Source organism: Microtus oregoni, unplaced genomic scaffold (assembly GCF_018167655.1).
Source record: "Microtus oregoni isolate MIOR12 unplaced genomic scaffold, Mior012 000060F_004, whole genome shotgun sequence".
NCBI lineage: Eukaryota > Metazoa > Chordata > Mammalia > Rodentia > Cricetidae > Microtus > Microtus oregoni.
This window is the reverse complement of record NW_024543839.1, coordinates 554,361-578,241: the sequence shown is the minus strand read 5'-3', so window position 1 is coordinate 578,241 and position 23,881 is coordinate 554,361. Positions and strand designations below refer to the sequence as shown.

The 23,881-nt window shown below is 48.0% G+C and overlaps 1 protein-coding gene across 1 annotated transcript; it reads left to right on the top strand.

The window, feature by feature from the left end:
* Positions 1 to 307: 307 nt before the first annotated feature.
* LOC121439124 (solute carrier family 43 member 3-like) lies at positions 308 to 22,218 on the top strand. The gene is given in 13 exon segments (XM_041639630.1): positions 308 to 327; positions 1,049 to 1,403; positions 1,724 to 1,853; positions 4,092 to 4,138; positions 6,047 to 6,123; positions 6,326 to 6,418; positions 9,992 to 10,131; positions 12,060 to 12,154; positions 13,635 to 13,823; positions 14,025 to 14,144; positions 18,637 to 18,823; positions 19,331 to 19,445; positions 21,255 to 22,218. Coding segments are annotated over 12 exon segments (1,476 nt in total). The 5' UTR covers positions 308 to 327; positions 1,049 to 1,219; the 3' UTR covers positions 21,354 to 22,218.
* The last annotated feature ends 1,663 nt before the right edge of the window (positions 22,219 to 23,881 follow it).

The window sequence follows — 23,881 nt, the reverse complement described above, 5'->3', positions numbered from 1 at the left end:
CAGGGTAGCCTAAAGGCTACCCCGTCAAAACAGAGCAAATGAGACCCTGTCTGGATCCTAGACAGCTGTTGAGGAAGGAAAAAGAAGAGGTTTGAAACACACACACACACACACACACACACACACACACACACACACACACACACACGAAGTGGTGGAGACAGGGGGCGGGTCCCAAGCCCTTCCGGGAGGGGGCGAGCGAGAGGCGACAAGCAGAGGACTGGGAGGGGCGACGACGGCAGGGAAGCCCAGTTTTGGCGCGCGTTCGGAAAGAACTGTCTTGACTAGCAAACTGAGGAGCGTGAGTACGACCACGAGTAGGACCGGGTAGGAGGGCAGGCCGGGTCAGGGCTGCCTGGGCTGGGCAGGGCAGCGGTCTGGTGGCGGTAGGGCTTTGGGGACAGCGATCTGCGGGAGAGCGGCTGCGGGATGGGGCCCCGACCTCTGGGCCTGGTGGAAGTTGATGGATGTTAGCAGAGGCAGCAGGGAATGGGCTTGTGATCCTAGACAAGGTTCTTGTTGGGATATTTTTGTGTAGTGACCAACTAACTAGCCTGGCGACCTTGAGACAAGTACACAAAACCTTGAGAAGTTTCTATTTCACTTTGGCACATTGAAGAGATCCAGCTGCTACACCGAGCATTTGTATGATATACCATGCCTGCTCTTGTAGCAGACTGTGTTCAGATGTTCAGGTTACTGGTTTCTACTTTAGCTATTGATATCCTCTCTCCCCCATACTTTGGGCAGAATAGTCTTTTCCTCTACGGCATGCTTTGCCATCGAGACCTACCTTTCTTCGCCTCTTCTTACTCATGCATGGTTTCACAGATGCCTTGAATTAGAGGGGACGTGAACAGTATTGGTTTTGTTGTCGTTTGATTTTTGTTTTTCCATGTTTGGGAATGAACTCCAGATACAAGCCACATTCCCTTGTCATGTATGAAAGTTTTCACTTCCCAAAGCATCGTGCCCTTCTCCTGAGGATCACTTCCCACCGCTTTTCCACAAGCTTCCAGTACCAGGCTGTTTCTGCCTTCTTTTCCAGGATCCAGACGTTTAAACCATTCCATGGTTCTCCTGGCTCAACCCAGAGACAGCTGGAGCAAGAGGCCTCTTTGGATTTGAGGGCTTGCCAGAGGAATTTTCCACACATCGCTACCAGCGGCCTGTCTCAGAAGTTAAGGGGAGGCTTTGTGGATCCACTTCACCTCAGACCATGGCAAACCAGGGCCTGCCCCTTTACTTGGCCACTCTCTTGACTGGGCTGCTGGAATGCATCGGTTTCGCTGGTGTCCTCTTTGGCTGGACTTCACTGGTGTTTGTGTTCAAACAAGAAGGGTATTTTGCAGAGCCCTGTGAACAGGACTGCACGCTCAGGAGCAATGCAACCGGGCCCCCTGGTAAGGACAGCGATGGTTTCTTAAAGGAAGTTGAAGAAACTGGTTCCTGGGAGGTGGAAGAGCGTGGGGAGGACCCCATTCCCAATTCATCTTGCCAGCCTTTCTATGAGGGAGGGGCTGTCAGAATCCTCTGTGTAGAGGGTGTCAAGGAAGGAAGTATCGGATTTTGAAGGGGCCCTTAGAGACCACTACATTGTAACACAACCTGATAGCTAGTTTTCTGATCAGCAAAGCAGTTCAAGAGGAGGGGAGCGTTGTGTGGGAACTAACCTGGTGGGAAAGTTAGGCGATTCTGATTTTGGCTCACGTTCCTTTCCCAGGCTCCAAAGCTCAGGATGAGAAGTTCTCACTCATCTTCACCCTGGCATCCTTCATGAACAACTTCATGACCTTCCCCACTGGCTACATCTTTGACCGCTTCAAGACAACTGTGGCCCGCCTGATAGCTATGTAAGTCTAAAACTCCAGCCTGGGCAGACGTGAAGAAGGGCCTCCCTCTTCCTACACCCTTGGTTCCCTTTTCTTTGCGCCTTCCCCTATAGGCAGTAATGTATTATCCTGTTACATGCTCCACTTCCTGAGAGGCCAGGCTTACAAAATTAACAATATGTTCAGCGATGCTATCAGCTTTCCTTGTCTTATCTGATTTCCTTATCTGATTTCCTGGAATCTTTCCCAGTCTCTTTTCCAGCAGGGCCTCACGTCTGGGTAGCTCAGGCTGTGTATTTATTCTCCCCTGTGCATCATTTTCTGGGTAACCCCAAAGGTTACCCCCTTCAGGTTGCCTCTGACTAAGATGACTCTTGCCATGGGGGTTTCCCTTGCAGATGAGCCAAAAACCTCAAGCTGCTTTTGCAGGGTTCTGCTGCCTCCTGATTACTCTAATGCTCCTGGCCAAGTTCACTGATAAGCAGGGCTGCTGATCTCTGGTGTAGCCTAAAGCAGGGGTACAGATGTGAAGAGCCGTCAGCTGGGAAAACAGAGCAAAGCAAGGTCCTTATACTTCAAGCTTTCTGGAGAACAGTGAGCTAAGTCAGACAAGCTTGAATTTTTGTCTCCTTTTGCCTCTTCCCCACCATGCATCCTTTGAACTTCTTTTTTATGGTACGGCTTTCGTTATCTATGTTTACAAAGTCCTCCACCTCTCAGAGGGCCCTGGAACCTTAGGATTTTTTTTTTCCAAGAATCACTTGAACTTGGCTGTTTTTTTATACTGCTGGAAGTGGAACCCAGGGCTCCATGCCAGCCAGGGAAGTGTCTGCTTCTGTCCTGGTTACTTTTCTATTGCTGTGGTCAAATAATACAAAAACCAAAAAATAAACAACAACAACAACAAAAAAAAATGACCAAGGAGATTTATAAAAGAAAGCATTTCATTGGGCATCTGGTTCCAGAGTCTATGATGGTGAGGGAGGGCATGACCTTAGGTAACTGCACAGCAGATAAATGCTCACATCTGGATCCACAAGCAGGAAGAGGGAGTACAATTGGGGTGGCTACAGGCTTTTGAAGTGCCACAGCCAGGCACCCATGACACCTTCTCCAACAAGGCTGTGCGCGTGTCCTTTCCACCAACTGGGAACCAAGGGACATAAATGTGAACCTATGGGGGGCATTTTCTTTGAAGCCACCACAACTTCTAAGCCACACCCCAGCTGTGAACTCAGCTGCTTTGCGTTTGGAATCTACATCAGTCTGATCCAGGTACATCCAGCCTTTCTCTCATTGCAACACCAAGTTGTCACCTGAACTCTCAACGACCAGAAAGTCCAGTCACACACACACACACACACACACACACACACACAATCTTGAAAACATTTTTGCTCTGTCTATGATTTTGTGAGTTCAAATGCGTAGTAGAAGTTCTTGGTTGCATGTGGTCACTAACCATTTCCTTCTCCAGAAAAGAACCACCGAGGCCCAGAGAAAGGCAGCGCCTCGTCCAAAGTCCTCTGTGGAGGAGGAATTAGAATCCAAGGTTTTGATTTGCAGATTAGGCATCAGCCCCTTTCCCAAGTGGTTGGCCTCAGGACAAGGGGGCCTGCTTGGGCTTTGCCCACCGTGCTCCTGAGTCTTGTACACATCACATCGTTGTCAGCTGAGCTTATTAGCCAGCACTTCCCGGTTTAGCCCTAGAGCCTGGGGGGAGCAAAATCCATGTCTTTATGACTTTCCTGTGACGAGGAAAAAAATACCGTGATAAAAGCAATTTAAGGGAGGAAGCCCTTTCTCATGGTTCCAGGCTCCAGTCCATCATGGTAGGGAGGTCCCAACAGCAGGAGTCCAAGGGAGCTGTTGACATGCATCTGTGGCCATGCAGAGGACGAATGCTGAGCTCACTTTCCTTGTTTTATGTAGTCCGGGATCCCCTGCCATGGGAATGGTTCACCCAAGTCAAGATGGGTCTTCCCATATCAGTTAATGTAATCGCCTCAATGCCAGGCGGTTCTAGGTTCTTACCAAGTCTACAATTGAGATTTACTCTCAAACCATCTGTGGAGACAAGTCCACAACTCAGTCTACCAGGACTGACTTCTCCGGTGCTGAGAGGCCTCTTAGAAGTGTCTGTGTCTCTGGAGTTCCTTGGCTGAGAATGCAGTCGAGTTCTATCCAATGTTGGAGGTCGAGCAGGTTCCTGGTTGATCCTTAAGTTTCTTCTTTTAATTGGATGCTTCTGTATTCCAGATTTTTCTACACTTGTGCCACACTCATCATTGCTTTCACCTCTGCGGGTGAGTGCCCACAGGTGGGTGGGAGAGACAGGCTGGGGGAGGGGGTGAGCAGAACAGGTGCCGAAGGCAGAGGGCCTGTGGTATTTTCAGAGATGCACGATTTGAAAGAGTCCCTAAGAGTTGCCGGGTTGTTGCTTGTCTGTGAGACGTTTATTCTACTGAAAAAAGAATTGTATCTACATGGCATTAAAATGCTTTCTTGTTGTTTTGTAACCTGCCAGGTAATTCTGAACATATCTTCAATTAGCAGAATCAAAATTGACAACCCTGTTGCACACACACACACACACACAAAAAAAAAAAGAAAAAGAAAAATGCCTCCAATGATTACTATAAAAGTCTGGAAATGCCAGTTGTCTGTCTTCTTCCCTTTGTTATGGGGAACAGAAACTGACATGAGAGAGAGAGAGAGAGAGAGAGAGAGAGAGAGAGAGAGAGAGAGAGAGACTGGGCCTAGCTTGGGCTTCTGAAACCCCAAAGCCCACCTCCCTAGTGACCACTTCCTTTAGCAAGGCCACACCTCCTAGTTCCTGTCAAGTAACCCCACTCCCTAATGACCTAGCATTCAAATATATGAGCCTATAAGGGCCATCCTTATTCAAACCGTTACACCAGCCCAGCCCAGCCCAGCCCAGCAAAAGTCGCTCTTCCTCCAAAAATCAGGACTTTTATTCTGGAGTCAGTATTGAGGCTAGGGTGATTTTATCGTGAAACTGGTCCCCAGTCTTTAGCTCATTAGGAGATGTACATTTGTTAACGGCAGAAAGTGAATGGCAAAAAGCGTGAGTCATCTCTAGAATCATCTCTTTCCAGAGCTTCCCTAGACTGAGGACAATGGTTTCGTAAAGGATGCTAAGGGTGTCCTAGTGGGCAAAGGTGCTTGCCACCAAGTCTGATTCCCAGGACCCACATGGTAGAAGGAGAGAACCAACTTCCAAAAGTTGTCCCCTGGCCTTCGCAGATATACCAGTGTGTGTGCACATCACACACACACACACACACACACACACACACAAATGTAGACCTGCTGCCAAAAAAATCCAAAAACAAACAAACAAACCCCCAAACTGAGATTGCTAGCACAGACCTAATATACCAACAAGCTTTGGATTACCTGGTGCAACAGGGTTTCTCTGTGTAGCCCTGGCTGTCCTGGAACTCTCTCTATATATCAGGTTGGCCTTAAATGCAGAGAGATTCACACACCTCTGCCTCCTGAGTGCTGGGATTAAAGGTACAGGACGCCCCTGCCCGGCCAAATTTGTTCCTCTTCAAAGTCATGTTTTCAGTGATTTTGAGTCGTGTAGAGATGACTGCAGAACACTAACATGTTGCTCACATGTCAGTTTTGCTGACTTGTTGGGTTTTGTTGTTGTGTTGTTTAGAACCAGGAGCACACTTAATTCCATGCAGCATCTCTAATGCCAGTCTTGCCACAAAGGCAGCGCTCAAAGTTTCACAGAGGGAAAGGTCACAGGCATCTCTCTCAGTTTCACAGGCCCCAGTGAGGCAGGGCAGAGTCTCTTGTGTCTGTGCAGCAGGGAGGAGAGTGGGGCAGATTCAGAAGGTAGCCCAAGGTTATTGTCCTGCATGGTTTTGAGGCTGGACTTGGGGGACCGATTCCCGCAGTGATGGAGCAGGCGTCTGTGGTATAGCAGAGACCCAGGACCATCTTTGGTGAGGAGAAGAGGGTCTCAGGACATCTCAGCAGGCACGACTGGGTAGTCTGTTGACCATTCCTTAAAGCCCTCAAAGGATACCAGCAGGCTGCTGAAATGAACTCCAAGTATTTCTGAGAATCTAAACCTGGTAGGAGCTGGAGCCTCCTGGAGCAGGGAGGAGTGTGTACAACTTCAGGGGCTCTGGGCTGCAATGAGATCACCACTCCTATGACTTTTATGGTTCCAGACACTGCCCTGCTGCTCTTCCTGGCCATGCCCATGCTCGCGGTGGGAGGGATCCTGTTTCTCATCACCAACCTACAGGTGTGAGCTTGTTCCCCTTATCCCAGGAACCTGGGAGGGATGGGGACATCATTTGTTTCCAGAGGGGTTGACCCAAACCAGGGTGGGAGGAACTTGGGAGAAAGTGGTTGGGATATTAATCATGTCTGGCCCAAACTGGGTGCCAAGGAGGGAAAATAACTGTTCCGTGATTAAATAAATCAGCTTGATTTGTCCTTCCCAGATCGGGAATCTCTTTGGAAAACACCGCTCAACTATCATCACCCTGTACAATGGAGCGTTTGACTCCTCCTCCGTAGTCTTTCTCATCATTAAGGTAAAAATACCCATAGCTGGGCTCAGGGGACAGTCCAGGGACTGACTCCTGTGTGAGCACAAGCACCCACGTTAGAGTTCCAGAGCCCGCGTGAAAAAGCAGAGTGTATGGATGTGTGCTTGTAATCCCGGTGTGGGTGTCGGCAACAGGCGATTCTCTGGGCTAGCTTCGTTCACGTGGCAAATCACAAGGTCAGCGAGAGACCCTGTCCCCTGAGGAATGGTGCCTGAGGCTGTCCTCTGGTTTCTGTACACTGTCACCTACATCGTCACACCTGTAATACTATCACTCAACACTTATTGAGCCCCCGAGCCCTTATGTATTCTACATCCTGTCCTGCAGTGGTGTCTGCCAGCTTTCAAGGCATAATTTAACTCCCATTCCTCAGGTGACACAGTTGAGTCTCAGGTACCGCGCTGGTAACCATGGGATTTGAACTTGCACCAAGGCCTGTCTTTTTCTGGGGGTGAGCTGTGATCACTGAGCTCCCCTCTTTACGTTAAGACTATACTCTCTTAGCTAGGAAGGAAAATGTGATCATGATATCCTTGAGTCAGGGAAGGACAGAAACTGGGGACTCTGTCGGAGGGGGCATTTCCTGAGTGAGCTGCAGCTTTGGGAAGGGGTAGGAAGGGCCAGTGGGGACCTTGGAAACCACACAAAGGTCTTTCTAGTTCTTCCAAGGGCTAGCCATGAATGTCAGAGAACAAACAGTTGGCAAGGATGTTAGTAGCCCATTAACAATCATTCTGCTAATGGTTTTGTTTTTATTAAATTAAATTAATTAATTGTTGTTATTATTTAAGACAAGGCCTCTTCAGCTGGCCCAAGACTCACTGTGGAGTCCACTTTTTTCTCAAACTCGTGATCATTCTTCCTCAGCCTTCCAAGTGCTGAGATTATAGTCATGTGTCACGATACCTAGCTTCGAGTAATTTGGTTTTGAGACAGCATCTGACTGTGTAGGGCAGGCTGGATTGAATCTTGGAGCCCAGGCTAGCCTCAAGCTCTCTGTCTTTCTGCCTTAGGCTCTCGGGTGCTGAGGTTACAGGCAGGAACCACAGACCTGGCTTTGCTAATGATTTTAGTGTTTGTCATTGCTAACAGCTTTATCTTGCTACTGCCTTATGTCACCCATGGGATGGGTTCTGATTGGGCTAAGGTAACCACGGCAAGCTCTGTCTCTGCCACCAGTGACGGATGGAGCTGGGCTTGTCATGAAACCCCTGCAAATGAGATGAAGCGGGTGTATAGTGCCTAACTTGAGGGGACGTTTCCTCCTTGAGGAAGGGTGAGGGCAGAGTAGAAAGAAAACCTTGAGGCTGGGACTAACCCAGTAGTTAGAATGCCTGCCTCGCATGCACAAAGCCTGGTTCAACTCCCAGCACTGTACAATCAGGCTGGGTATCACGCCTGCAGTCCCAGCACAAGGCAGAGGAAGGCTAGAGGACCAGAAGTTCAAGGTCATTTTATGCAGTGAGCTTCGAGCCTACCTGGCCTATCCAAGACCTTTTCGCAACAACAAAAGCCTTCTTCCCCTCTTTCTCTGCTCTTCCTCTTTGAAGGCTGCAGTGGGATGGAGGATGTGGGAGGTGACACTGCCATAAGCACCCTTTGATTACGAGGTGACCAGTGGGGATGCAGTGACCCAGTGGGGAGCAATAGGAGGGAAAGCGGTGGACCCCAAACTGCTCAGGCTGGCACTCTCTCTGGGCTTCGGTCAGACCACCCCTGGGCTCAGGAACCTCACTTAGTCCCGTGAGCACCTTGGGCAGAGTCTGAGTTCCCCGGGGCTCGCTAGACCCTCTGTGGCTGGTGCAAGAGCCACGTCCCAGGTTCCCTTGCCTTGATGTATCTCCTCTTCAGAGCGGGGAGGGAAGAGCTGGGGCAGGAGTGGGAGTCTTAGTTCAATAGGTCTCAGCTGCTTTCTCTGTGGCCTCTGAGGTTTGTCTCACTTCGCGGTTTCAAACCTGGAAGTTGAGGAATTTAGAGGTTCCCTTTGTTGTGTGAGTCACTCCGGGGAACCCAGGGAGAGTGGCCCTGTGGCTTCCCACAGATGTCTTTTATAAGCTGAATTCCTTTTTTTTTTAAATAGTCTTTTTATTATTATTTTCTACTAAAACTTTCTTTTCATTTACATACCAACCACACTTCCCCTTCCCTGACCTCCTCCCACCCCCTACTACCTTCCACTAACCCTCTTCCCATCTCCCCATCCACTCCTCAGAAAGGGTAAGGCTTCCCCTGGGGAGTCAACAAAGTTTGGCATATCAAGTTGAGGCAGAACCCTGCACCCCTTCGAGACTGAGCAAGGTATTTCTCCATAGGAAATGGGCTCCAAAAAGCCAGTTCATGCCCTAGGGATAAATCCTGGTCCCCTGCCAGTGGCCCCACAGACTGCCCAAGCTGCACAACTGTAGCCCACATTCAGAGGGCCTAATTCTGTCCTATGCAGGCTGCAGGCTCCTAGCTGTCAGTCCAGAGTCCCTGAGCTCCCACTAGCTCAGGTCAGCTGTCTCTGTGGATTTCCCCACCATGGCCTTGACCCGTTTGCTCATTTAATCCCTTCTGCCTCTCTTCGACTGGCCTCTGGGAGCTCAGCCCAGTGACAAGCTGGACTCTTGTGTGAAGGGTTGGCCGGAAGGACGTCTTGCAATTGGAGAGGAATAGCATTAGACTAAAAGATCTCAGAGAGTCATGTGAGGAGGTGCCACAAGGCTGCTTCCTGGGCCCTAGGGGAAGGATGGTGAGGACCAGGAGTCCTTGGGCAGCTCCGGGAGGGCAGGAAGGAGGCTGTGCTGGAGCTTTTTAGAAATGCAGCTTCCAGCTTCTGCCGCCTACACTTTTCACATGTGATAAAATACATATAGCATAAAATATGCTATCAGGATTTTAAAAAACTATCTATTGATGTGTGTGATGTGTGTGTGTGTGTGTGTGTGTGTGTGTGTGTGTGTGTTGGGGGGTGGGAAGAGCATGTTGGCGGAGGTCAGAAGACATCTTGAGGGAGTCCATCCATCGTGTGGGTTGTGGGCGATAAACTCAGATCACCAAGCTTGATAGCAAGCACCTTCACCCAATAAACCATCCTGCTGACCCATAACCAGTTTTTAAGTGCTCAAGTTAGTAGTATTAAGTATATTTATGCTGCTGAGCAACAAGCCAGCACCATCCTTCATCTCCAGAAATTTTTATATTATAAAATTGGAACCCTGTACCTGTTAACACAAGTTCCTCATTACTCCCACCCCCGTTCCAACCTCTAACAATTGCATTCTACTTTCTATATGAGACTGACTATTCCAGGAATCTCTTGTAGGTAGAATGATACAGAATTTGTCTTTCTGTGACTGGCTATCTTCACTTGATGTCTTGTTCTCAAGGTTTATCCGTATTGTGCCATGATAGCCTTCCCCCTTTAAAGGCCAAATAATACTCTGTCAAGTAGCCGTATGACATTTTGTTCATTCATTCGCTTACCCACAGACACTTTTTCTGTCCACCTTTGACCATGGTCTATAACACTCTTGTGAGCCCTAGTGTTATTCTGATGAGTTGTTCCTCTCTCCATAGCTCCTTCATGAACGCGACATCAGCCTCAGGGCTTCCTTCCTCTTCCTGTCTGTCTGCAGTGTCTGGCATGTTGGGCGCACTTTTCTCCTGATGCCTCGGGAACATATCCCCTACCCACTGCCTCCCAACTACTGTTATGGGTAAGCATGATTGGCCAAGGCCTCACCTCATCTGAGGCAGGAAAAAGGAACGATTGTGTGTGTTATAGAAGAGTGTATTAGTTAGCTACTCATGCATGACAAGGATACCATGCAGTTATTTTTCCTTTCTTCCTTCCTTCTTAAAAGAAATCACTAATTTTTATTTTATGTGTATGAGAGCTCTGCCTGTGTAAATGAATGTGTCTCATGTGTGTGTTTGGTGCCCACGGAGGTCATAAGTAAGTATCAGGTCCCCTAGAATTAGAGTTACAGATAGACGTGAGCTGCTGTGTGTGCTGGGAACCAAGCCTGGATCCTCTGAAAGAGCAGAAAGTCCTTCTAATGACTGAATCATCTCTCCAGATCCTAAGAATTTATTTCTTACATCAGAGCCAGACTTGGATGAACTTATCATTCATGCCTTTGATCATCTGATTTGTTAGCTGGGAGTTGGCTGGTCTGCCATGCCCTAACTGACATTGGGTTTGGAGTGACAGGCATGGAGGTGTCATAGTCTAATGCTCCAGCAGGCTTGCTTGGGTGTGCACACACAGTGGTTCCAGGGTTCAGAGAGGGGGCAGAAATGCCCACGGTTCTTTGGAGCTTCAACTTGGAATTGATGTGTCACTTGTATGCTATATTGATGTGTCACTTGTATGCTATGTTGATGTGTCACTTGTATGCTACATTGATGTGTCACTTGTATGCTACATTGTTGTGTCACTTGTATGCTACATTGATGTGTCACTTGTATGCTACATTGATGTGTACTTGTATGCTACGTTGATGTGTCACTTGTATGCTATGTTGATGTGTCACTTGTATGCTATGTTGATGTCACATGTATGCTACATTGATGTGTACTTGTATGCTACATTGATGTGTACTTGTATGCTACATTGATGTGTCATTTGTATGCTACGTTGTGTCACTTGTATGCTACATTGATGTGTACTTGTATGCTACATTGATGTGTCACATGTATGCTACATTGATGTGTACTTGTATGCTACATTGATGTGTACTTGTATGCTACATTGATGTGTCACATGTATGCTACGTTGTGTCACATGTATGCTACATTGATGTGTCATTTGTATGCTATATTGATGTGTCACTTGTATGCTATATTGATGTGTCATTTGCATGCTACATTGATGTGTCACTTGTATGCTATGTTGATGTGTCACTTGTATGCTACATTGATGTGTCACTTGTATGCTACGTTGTGTCACTTGTATGCTACATTGATGTGTCACTTGTATGCTACATTGATGTTTCACGTTAATGTGTCACTTGTATGGTACGTTGATGTGTCACTTGTATGCTATGTCGATGTGTCATTTGTATACTACAATCTCTCGGCTGAAGCAGTTCACGTGTCTAGCCTAGGTGATGATGAGAAACGGGCATAGTCCATTGCCAGGGACAAGACAGAGGAGGTGGATGCCACAGTCACGTCAGCTGCCAGCTATAGGGAGCCGAGGCGCCGTCCTTAGTTTCTGCTCACTTGCTGTTGTGATGCCCCATGTGCTCTTTGAGTTCCATTCTCATGGTCACCTTTCCCATGCCTTGCCTTTGCTGTCCAACTCTGAAAAATGAGGCTCTGAGGGGTAAGCTGGAGCCCAATGAGAAAGAGTCAGAGCTGAGATGTGTAACAAAACCCACCCTCTTCCATGTTTCCCGTGTACTCCAAACTCGTCTGCCTATGAGGATCAATCAGATCATTACAATAAAAAAGAAAACAAAAATGGAAAGCTGGCCCTTAGCCAGTAGACATTCTGATGTACTTGGCCTGGGCTGCTACTTGTCCAACAAGGTTCCATGTGCGGTACAATAAGGATCCCCTTCACTGTTGGCTCTGGTCTGGGTTTGATCCAGCTCGCTCACAGTGCTTGGCCTTACTGCCCGGGCTTCTGTTTCCTCAGCCTGTGCTCTAGGTTTGGCACTAGAAAGGAAGAGAAGGAAGCGGCTGAGCATGAAACCAAGGAGCTGCAGTCAAAAGAGCTTTCATCAAAGGAAGGTGAGTTCTATTGGTTTTCCCACGTCTCCCACAGACACTGGCATCCCCGTGCGTGTCGCTCTTAACTCCGGGACATCTTCCCAGGGGCTTAGAATGAGGCCGGGCCAGTCAAGGGAGACCAACCTTTGTATATTTTTAGTGTTTCTTTCTTCCCTTACCCAAGCACTTCAACTCTCCTTACGCTGAAATCTACCTTCCAGTGCCCTGATTCACACATCCTGGTCTTGACTCTCCTGGGATCCCAGGGCACCAAGGCTGCCATCTGCGTCTCCATTTCGTTATGTCTCTTGGATCTGACCCCTTTCCATCTGTCCCCTCTTCATCGCTTCCTCCTTTCCCTCTTCTGTCTGCTCTGGGTCTTTGGTTATGAATATTATAAACCATCTCTGGCTGCAGTAGAAGTAAAAATAGGAGGAGGGAGGAGGGAATGGAGGGAGGCAGGTCAGAGGGCAGAAGTAGCAGCTGGGCAGGAGAAAGCAGTTTCCAGAGCAGGGCAGTTAATAGAATTACATTGTATTTGAGATTGTTTTTTTCTTTCTTTCTATATGAGCAGATTTTAGCTGTTCTTGGCACACAAAAAAATGGGCAACAATATGAGATGATGGATATGTTAATTTGCTTTGCCATGGTAACCATTTTACTATCTATATGTACCCGATGACAGCATGTTGTATGCCTTAAATACACACAATGAAATTTATTTGTTAAAAAAGAATAGGGGCCGGGGATATAGCTCAGTCAGTAGAGCCCTTGCCTAGCATGTGCAAAGTCTTGGGTTCAATCCCAGCACCGCATACATCTGGACATCGTGGTAATGGGATCAGAAGTTCACTGTCAGCCTTAGCTACATATTGAGTTCAGTGCCAGTCCTGGCTACATCAGACCCTGCCTCAAACAATAAAAAGAGTCAGAGGACTGTGGAAGGCTCACATAGTCAAGAAGAAAGTGAGTTGCCAGGCTACAGAAGTATGAAACCAGGCTGCCCCTTGGCATTCATGTAGTCTTTAGCCAGCCTACCTTCTCAGGTCAACTGGTTGAGGAACAGAACATTTAATTCATGGTCTCAATGGAACCAGGAGTAGCAGGGGAGTCCCAAGGAAATGAGAGACTCTGGGGCCAAAAGAAAGGCAGGGGACACAGAACAGGCCAGAGCAATAGCTGTTCATCACTAGTCTGCACTATGTCCTTGTCTTTCATCTTACCAACCTGGCTGAGAAAGATCAGGAAGGTACAGTCACTGAGTAGACTGTGAGAGACAGATCAAATTTCAGGACTTGGAAGAACAGGAGGAGAGCTGTCCGAGGTGGAAGGACAAGATGACAAAGCAGGGTGGAGGGGCAGAGGGAGTTTAGGTCGCTCATGGAAGACAAGCACGGAAGGTGAGCTCAGGCCTGAGACTGTCTTGTGAAGGGCTACTCTGGCCCATCCAACCTCTCCTCTTTCTCTGTCACTGATGCCCACATCTTTGTTTCTCCATCAGAGAGCTCTGGACCAGGGCAGTAGCAGCAGCAGCAGCAGCAGGAGCAACGGTCTTTTCGAAGCTGTGCACTGTCACGCCGGTTCATCTTGCATGTGGTGTGGCTGTCCACCATACAGTTATGGCATTACCTCTTCATTGGCACTCTCAACTCTCTATTAACCAGCTTGGCTGGTACTGACAGTGTGCAAGGTATGTGGTGGGCTTCGAAGCTGTCTCCCGGTTGGTCTCAGGTAGGGACTCAGGAATAGGTGCTGTGCCTGTGGAGTCGTGTGCTCCAGGAGGGTTTCTGAGGGCCTGGGCAGTGGGGCTGGGGAAGAAAAAGGCAGGATGGGAGAGTCTTCTCTTGTACATTACCCTGGAAATTTCTCCCTGCCCAAATCCTCTCTGCAGTCAGCACATTCACAAATGCGTTCGCCATCACCCAGTTTTTCGGGGTGCTGTGTGCCCCCTGGAATGGCATGCTCATGGACCGTCTTAAACAGAAGTATCAGAAGGAAGCCAAGAAGACAGGTAAGACTGGGAGCCAGGAGTGAGCTCTTGGCAGACTTCCACACTCTGCTTATCTTTGCTTTAGTCTTTCTCCCTGAACTTGTTCATCTAGCACTCAGCCCTTGGTCATCCATTTTGTGGCAGGCACAGTACCAGACCTGTGAGGACCTATCAATGGATGAGACAGGTGTATCTTGTCCTCCGAAGCTGTTCCTAATCCAGAGGGTGGGGCAAGGTAATCAGGTAGTTACCATCTACGCATTATGGCAGATGGTCTGTAAACGACGGAGTGTTGTGTCTACGATGAGACAAAATCACACCCACAAATCCATTCTGTATCTGTCTTTATTGTTTACAGGCTACATGAGAGAGTCAGCACTTCATTGTATAGTAGGCTTTCTGTTAGGTGGTTTTGTCGTCCCCCCCCCCACTACCCCATGTGAAATGTTCTGAGCACATTTGAGCTAGCATACACTGAGCCATGATACCCCATAGGCTAAGTATATTAAATGCCTTTTCAAATTGACGGTATTTTTGGTTTCAGATGTAGCTTCACTGTGAGTCCGGGAGCCTCTGCGAGCACGCAAAGGGATTTGGATACTGAGCAGGGTATATTTCCTGTTCTGGGTGAAACAAAGTTGCTAGGGAAGGCAGAGGGAGTGGCTCCTAAACCAGGATGGAAAACACAAAGACTGGAGGAAAAGCAAGGGGCCTGTTGGTGGCTGAGGGGCACCATGGCATGGCAGTGGTGAAAGAACAGGCATTCAGGAATCTGGATCCTTCCTGCAAGCGATTGAAGCTAATCAGAATGCAGAGTGCACGGGAGTTGCAGGAAAAACTTGGGGATATCATGAGAAGGATCCTACTCACTGTGCCTTAGAGGGTTAGAATGTGATCCTTAGGTGTGACTGGCAGAACAGAAGGATGCTGGGCCTTTTACCCCTTGGGAGCTGGAGGATAAGGGATAGAGGAAGAGAACACTGGTTTGCTGTTCGCGTTGCCTGCTCCCCCTCCCTGCTCTCTACACTCTAGCCCTGCAGCAGTATTTTGGAATCAAGCTTAGACAATATACCGTATTTACTTGCAAATACTTCATAGACTCTCCTTAACAGAGTCCCTCTTAAATATTACCATGAAAATCCCCATTGATTTCTTAATATTTTCTAGTACGCATCTGCTTTTCAAATCTCCTTACGGTCCTCGGTATATTATTTCATGACTGGCTTGTTCAGTGTCTCCTTACAAAGTCCACATGAAGTTGAAAGGACAAAGTTCAATTGATGTGTCTTTGGCATCTTTATTTTTAAACATTTATTTGTTTAAGACAGGGCCTCCTCTAGCCTAGGCTAGCCTCCAAGTTACTATGTAACCAAGTCTGGCTTTGAACCCACTCTGTAGTCGAGGCCTTGGACTCCTGGTCCTTCTGCTGTCACTTCCCAAGTGCGGGGCTGAGAGCCCGCCCCGCCCCCCGCCCCCCCCCCCCAAGCCCAGCGAATGGACCTTTCTTCCTCTTCTTTCTCTGGGACCAGGAATGGAACTCCGAGTCTCACGCATGCGCAGTTAATGTTTTACCACTGAGTTCTATCCCTCACCCCGATACTCTTCCTTTACGATTTATGTTAGTTATTTGTTGAAGAGAGTGGAATATTTTTCCTGTCAGATTTCCCACATTTGGTCTTGGCATCCTTTGGGTGTTTCGTGAATGGGTTCCTTTGATTGGACATTTCCTGTAAATAGGCAGATTCGAAGCTTGGAGGAGACTCAATTTTTCTTTTCTGGCAAGAATTCGTGGGAATGGAGTTGTGGCCTTTCTCTGGTTCCTTTGCAGGCCCCTGCTAGCCCGCTGTCTTTGCTGTTACGGTGCTGACATAGGTCAGTTGCTTCAGAATTTGACAGTCTGATCTATCTGTTATGGAGCTTCCCATCAGCCTGAGCAACTAATGATTTCACAACCACTGTGATCAATTTGAGACCCATGATCTGATTAGAGTGCTACTTCCGTCTTCAGCTTTTAGCAGATACGATTTCTCCAAAAGACACGATTTCTCGGACTGTTCTTCATGCTGAAGGAGACACCTGCCTTCCTCCTGTCTAATCAGGATGTTTAAAACTTATTTTTTTGAAAACTTTATTTTTGAGAATTTCATATGTGTATACCATGAGATAGAATCATACCCGATTTTTTTTTCTTTTTGAGGGAGGATTGCTTTGTTTAATTTTTTTTTTTAACCACACAATGTATCTGATGCGTGCTATGCTCCCATTCTTCTCTGCCTTCTTCAGTGCTGGAGACGGGGCTCAGGGCTTCTCCTGTGCTGTGCTGTGCTGGGCAAGCGCTGTCCCTCAGAACCACAATCCTGGTCCTCACTAGTCTTTTATAGACTACACCCCCCCCCCCCGAAATGCTGGGATTGGGGTGTGTACTACCATGTCTAGCTTAAAATTTTTTAATTCTGTTTATATATTTATTTGTGTGTGTATGTGGGGGGGTGTATGCCGGAGTGTATCTGTGAAGTTCAGAGGACAATTTGTGGGGTTCAACTCTTTCATTCCACGGTGTGGCTCTGAGCTATGGAATGAAGATTGCCAGGCTTGGTGACAGGCACCTTTACCTGCTAAGCCATTTTACAGACCCTCATCAGGCCTGTAAAATTTTACAGTGTCCTTGTGGGACCTTCAGACAGGACTTACTAACTTTAGACAGTGTCCTTGCCTTCTAATACAGGGAGAGGATCGGGTTTGTTGAATTGGACCTGTCTCCTGCATCAGGCTTGAAACCGCTCATCTGTCCAAATACTCTTAGGTCTCTATAAGAAACAGCCTTTAGAGACCTCAGCTTGGGTGCTTGCTCACTCCGTGTATGCTCATTCTTCTTAAAAGCAATTTTTACAGTTAGCATGCAGTGTTGTAGGCTTCCTTGTGGCATTTCATACATTTGCTATATACTATTCCTATTCATCCCTCATCCCTACTGCCCCCTCGGCCCCACCTCCTCTTCCTGCCCCCCCCAGTCTCTTTCTGTGTTTTTGTCATCCTCTCATAGGAAATAATTCTGCGCACTCACAGTCTCCTCTTTTTTTTCTTTCAAACATCAGTGACACATACTCATCTAGGCACATGCGTGCACACTCAGGTGTGTGAATGCTCCATTCTTTTCACCTGAATCAGTCTCTAGCTAGCGCCCCTTCCTCATATGCTGACCCATCCCACTCCACAATTTCTTCACTGCCAGCCCACTTCCCTTTTCCCCAAGCTCACTCACGCCAGTGTGAGGAAGGCAGCTTGCACCCCCCCCACATGCACATGTACATACACGTACATATACGCGTGTACATACATGCACACACATGCATACACATGCACACACGTGTACATGCACATGCATACACGCACACATATACACGTGTACACACATGTACACACACGCACACACATATACACACGTGTACATGCACATGTACATACACACACGCACATATACGCGTGCACACACATGCACACACACATATATGCGTGTACACACATGCACACACATGCACATACACATACACACGTGTACATGCACATGTACATACACATACACACACGTACATATACACGTGTACATGCACATGCATACACGTACACACACGCACATATACACGTGTACACACATGCACACACATACACACATGCACACACATACACACGTGTACATGCACATGTACATACACGCACACACACGTACACTCACACATGAGCATGCACACACACACGTGTCCAACTAGACACGGAACTATGTTCATCGGTCTCATTTTTGTTGTTGTTGCTATTTCTGATATCTTGGGATTGCTTTGCTTGCTTTCTTCCTGTTTGCACTTTATTGAAAACACTTCCTAAGTTAAGCATTTACATTTCCTCAAAACTAAAACTGGGAAACAAGATGTTGAGTTCCCTCTCTGCTTGTTTTCCTTTATTTCCCCCTTTTTGTGAGCATTTTACTGTTTTCCTTTAAAACACAATAAGCACCTATGTAGACATATTTCTGTATGCCTCCTTCCTTGGATAAAAGGCAGACGCCATTCGCACAGCTGTGCAGCTGTCTTCTCTACGCCTCTCTGTTCTGAGACCCATCTCGCCCTGTAGCTGCCGCCCAGCTCTCTGTTATGTGGCTGGCTCAGACTTGGTACCATTTCCTCCGTTGGTGACAGTTCAGATTGTTTCCGGTCCTTTGCTATCACCGGGTCACCAGTTGTGCTATAAATGACAAAGATAATGATAACAATAATAGGCATCATCATTGTCTCTGATTCCGGGTTGCAGGGAACAAGAGTGGTCTGCAACCTGTTCAGAGGTCACTCCATCTGTGAGTCAGTTAGGGAGCCCCAGGAAACTGGGAGGAGCAGGCACATTTGATTGACATGTAGGCGGAGAGTCAGCAACACTGAGGAGCTGGTGTTGAGATGAGACCTGGTTCTGTTTGGACAGTTCTGATTTTTTTCCTGCTCACACCCTCTCTTCCCTTCTGAACCAGGCTCCGCCCCCTCGGCAGCTGCTCTCTGCTCCACGGTGCCTTCACTGGCCTTGACGTCTCTGCTGTGCCTGGGCTTTATCCTGTGTGCTTCCATTCCTGTCATCCAGCTGCAGTACGCCACCTTCATCCTGCAAGTCATCAGCCGCTCCTTCCTCTATGGGTGCAACGCTGCCTTCCTCACGCTGGCGTAAGTGATGTTGGGGCAAGGGAGTGGGGTGGGCCTGGAGGTGACCAGGTCCAAAAGCATGTGAGGAAGGGGTGCTGGCTAGAGACTGATAGGTGGGAAGGACGGAGTGTTCATACACCAGAGGCTTTGTGTACAGTGAGAGTCTTTGTCTTACTCAGCCCTCACTACCCGCTTCTATCCTAACTCTCCCAGAGAAGAGTTACAAAAGGGATTTTCCCTTCTTCGTGCGTGCCCTTGGCACTCTGTTCTTGTTTCCTTCAATAGCACTGCATCTGTCTTTCCCAGGCACAGGCTGGGTCCGGGACCCTTCTGTTTTCCCAGGGCCCATTACAGTGCCCTGGTCTTATGGTTAGAAGGCCTGAGCAGAGTGGGAGAAGGGAAGGCTTGTGTGGGTGAGTGAACAGCAGGCCCAGGATAGGAGAGCTGGATGCTCAGCATTCTTAAATAAATTCTGCTTGGAGCCAGAGGGCTGTAAAACTCACGAAACCTCTGTCTGTCTTCCCCTAGTTTCCCTTCAGAGCATTTTGGAAAGCTGTTTGGGCTGGCGATGGCTCTGTCCGCTATTGTGTCTTTGCTGCAGTTTCCCCTCTTCAAACTCTCCCCCCAGAACATCGCTGTTTACGTGAGTACCATCCGGGGTCTCTTTCTGGCCAGTGTGCATGTGGGCCCTTGACTAGAAAGGATACCCAGGCTGGACCTACTGCACATGGCCCCAGCAGGGGGCATCCTAAGCTGATTCAAGAGACCTGGGTGTGTTAGAGGCTTCCACGGTGCAGAGCCCGGAATGTCCAGGGTTTCACTTTTCAAACTAGGGTGATGGGCAGAAACCTGCCTCAAGCTGGGGTTTCTTAAAATCGAAGGGTTAACCCTTCGCTGAGAACCTGTGCTTTTCATAGGTCTGGAGAAAAACAGTCATTTGTGAGTGTGTGCATAAGAATATGTTACTCCAGAATAGGATGTAAATACTCTCAGAATTTCAAGCAAAAGGGTCTCCCACTTCCAGTCAGTGTAGACCAACCTTGGCTTCTCTACCGAGACTACGGCATAGACTACATTTTTCTGAGGCCAGGAGCTTCATGCTTTCATCCCTGGGCCCCATACCTAGGGAATGTTAAAGGGCTAGCCCTAGAAGGTCCTGGCTCTTTAACTCTGGGGGAAAATTGAGGATCAAAGAGATTGAATGACTTACCAACTCAGATACTCAAGAGTCACACACAGCTAAAATAGAAGTCTCTGCCCTTGAGAGTCAGAGTTCTGGCCACCGATGACCCTACTTGGCCTCATTAAAAAGATCAGAAGGGCAGGAAAGATGGCTTAGTCGTCAGGGTGCTTGCTGCCAAGTTTGGCAACTTCAGTTTGATCCCTAGGACCCATGGTAGAAGGAGAGACCCAACTGGTACAAGTTGTCCTCTAACCCCCAAATGTGCTCCATGGCACTGGACTCTCTCTCTCTCTCTCTCTCTCTCTCACACACACACACACACACACAAATAAATAATTTTTTTCGAGACAGGGTTTCTCTGTAGCTTTTTGGAGCCTGTCCTGGAACTAACTCTTGTAGACCAGACTGGCCTCGAACTCACAGAGACCCACCTGCCTCTACTTCCCAAGTAGACTAAAGGTGTGCGCCACCACCGCCCAACCTTAAATATGATTCTTTTTTTTTAATACATTCTTTTAAAAAAAGATTTATTTACTATGTATACAGTATTTTTAGTATTCTGCATGTATGCCTGCAGGCCAGAAGAGGGCACCAAATCTTATTACAGATGGTTGTGAGCCACCATGTGGTTGCTGGGAATTGAACTCAGGACCTTTGGAAGAACAAGCAGTGCTCTTAACCCGCTGAGCCATCTCTCCAGCCCAAATATAATTCTTTTAAGATTAAAGTGTAATGCAGGTTTTTAAATCTATCACTAGGATTAATGAGACTACCTTAAAAACTAAGAAAAATTTCCTCAATTGTGACATCAGGAGACCTAACTCAACATTTAGCTGTCTCCCCAGCTCCTGAGTGACCAGTGCAGGCCACTGAGTATTCTGTAGGCCACTGTTTGCTCTCCCAGGAAATATGCTTCATAGGGGCTGGCGTGTGTCTTATTGGTACAGTGCTTCTGCACCAAGCACAAGGCCCCGTGTTTAGTCCTCAGCACTAAATATGTCCTGTGTGGTGCTACATGCCTGTAATTCCACCATCTGGGAGATGGGTTGGACGTTCAGTGTCAGCCTGAGCCATGTGAGATCTATCTCAAGAAAGAAAAAATTATGAAAATAAACCACAAGTCCTTCAGGTCAGCTTGGTGTGTGTGTGTGTGTGTGTGTGTGTGTGTGTCGGGGGGAGAAATATGGCCCAAGTAGGACTTTGTTCCTTCTGCTGGTGATAGGTGCAGCTCACAGTTACTGGACTGGCCCCTTCTTTCTGTCTTCCCAGGTGTCAATGGGGCTTGCCATTTTTCTGACATTGGCCCATCCCTTCCTGGTGTACCGTGAGTGTCGTGCTGAGAAAACAAATCCTTCTGTGACTCCCTAGTTGAGAGGCCTTCACGCTGCAGCCTTGATGGTGCTTTTCTTGAGCCTTCCACACCCTTGAAGATCCAATGTCCACAGAGACCTTGCCTACCCCAGAGAACTGTATTAAGAGCCATAGTTTGTTTGTTTTTGTTTTTTAAACAAACAAACTGGGCGTTTAAGTGCTATTCAGTACTTTTGATCACCAAGGAGAAAATTTCAGTGGCTCAGTGGCTTGCATTCACACTGACCTAAAGCAAAACCTCATGTGAATTCTCTTTGGTTTGGGAGTGGGAAGTTACTCCTTGCACAAGGTCTCAGTGGAGGTTGGGGAGATGTCACTGAAACCCATATGCAGAACACCTGCTACCCTCTGGAATTTTAGGATAAATGTAAGGTCATTATGGCCTCCGTAGTTCACCTGACATTTAAGTACCACACAGAGAGCAACTGTGGCTCCCTCAGACACACATTTTTGTAAGAGAACAGTCCATGAGCTTTGGGGAAAGAGGAGCACACAGAGGTCCCTCTTCCACCGCTGATGGATGACCTTGGGCTGGCCCCTGCAGGTCAGAGCATCTCTGTCTCTTTTTTCTATGTGTAAAGGCTAGAGCTCAGAGTCAAAGACCATTTTTGGAACTGATATCCTGGAAGGTTTTTTAAATCAGTGACAGGGAGTCACTTAGCTCTGAAGAGCACTGGCTGCTTCTCCAGAGGACCTGGGTTTGATTGCCAGCACTCATGGTGGCTCACAAACTATAACTCCACTCTCTTCATGGGCATTGCACACTCATGGACGGACATGCATGTTTTGCATACAAAACACCCATGTACATTAAATAAATAATTTTTCTAGGGGACAGTTTTATACAATAATAAACTCTATATTTAAGGCAACCATTGCTTTCACCTCTTTGTGCTTGTGGGGAGGTGCCATCCTTGGGGAGTGGGTGCAGACCTCCAGGGTCTTGCTGTCCACTGTAGGCTGGCAGCTTGACACAGAACTGGGGCACGGGGGTGGGGCAAACTCCTGGGTCTGGGGAGTGAGCTCCCAGAGCCCCTTCCCCCTCTGCATACTCTCCAACCTCAGTAGATACCAGCTCATAGTGCTAGGTGCCTGCGTTCAGACTGTCTCAGGATAATCGCAGTGGGTCGCCAGCACCCGGGAAAGCCCCTCAGGCGCCGAGTCACTTGCAGAGGGCGGCCACTCATTTCTGTCCCTGAGAGTGCGGTGAGAAGGAAGGTAGAAGCCCGTGACTGCCACTTCTCTTTTTACTCAGGGTCAGATTAAAGAAAGACAAGTAGAGAGATGGAGGCGGGAGAGATGGGAAGGTCCAGAGCATGGGGTTACCATGGCTGTGATGAAACACCATGACCAAAGGCAAGTTGCAGAGAGATTTATTTGGCTCACACTTCCCCATCATAGTCCATCACCGAAGGAAGTCAGGGCAGGAACTCAAACGCGGGAGACAGGAACTGATGCAGAGGTCATGGGTGTGGGGTGCTGCTTATTGGCACATTCCTCATGGCTTTCTTATAAACCCTCGGACCACCAGCCCAGAGATGGCACCACCCACAGTGGGCTGGGCCCTCTTCCGTCAATCACTAATTAAGAAAATGCTCTACAGTTGATCATCTGGAGGCATTTCAGATTCCTTCCCTTTAGATGACCAGTCCGCGTCAAGCTGACGTGAAACTAGCCAGTTCTTGGAGTGCATGGCCAGTGGATGAACGGATTTTCCTCTTGGGACCCTGTAGAGAGGCCTCCCTCCCTCTCAGTCTCTTCCTGGAAGGAACCGGCTGCAGTTTCACAGGTGGAAGCCAGCAGCACAGGGTTCCCACGGTTTGGGTTGGCCAAATGAACTTCCAGTGCAATCCTAGGTTGCAGCCAGCAATCTCAGCAGAGAGGGGTGTATAGTGATATTTCATTTGTATCTGAATAAATAAAACTTGCCTGAAGATGAGTAAAACAGCCCCACTGATAAGCCTTACAGACCAGACAGTGGTAACATACACCTTTAATCCCAGTAGCCAGACTAGTTTGCCCTAGAAACCGGGCAGTGCAAGCCTTTAATCCCAGTCCTAAAGAGGAATATAACACGGGAGAAGACAGTTCACAGTCTCATTCTGAGATTCCGGGAGGCAGGATCTTCGTTTCAGACTGAGGTCGAGGTAAGAGCCAGTGGCTGGCTGCTTTGCTTTTCGGATCTTCAGGTTGAACCCCAATTTTTGTCTCTGAGTTTTTATTAATTGTGCTTCAGAGGGGCAACTGGTGCTTCAGAGGGGCAACTGCCTTCACTGTGTCCCATAGTGCCATGGTGGGCTGTTATCGATTACAATAAAATAGTCCCACACTAGGCCAGAATGGAGTATAATAAAGGTCTCTTTATTTAGGGATAGACACACAGATCAGCAGTCCTCTGCATGAGCAGGCAACAGGAACAGAATCCAGCTGCTAAGGGGCTGCGCACGTTCACATACAGAGGGGAAATCCTACGTGGCTGGACCTCCACTGGGGACAGTACCATCATGTGAAGTTTAGTTAACAAT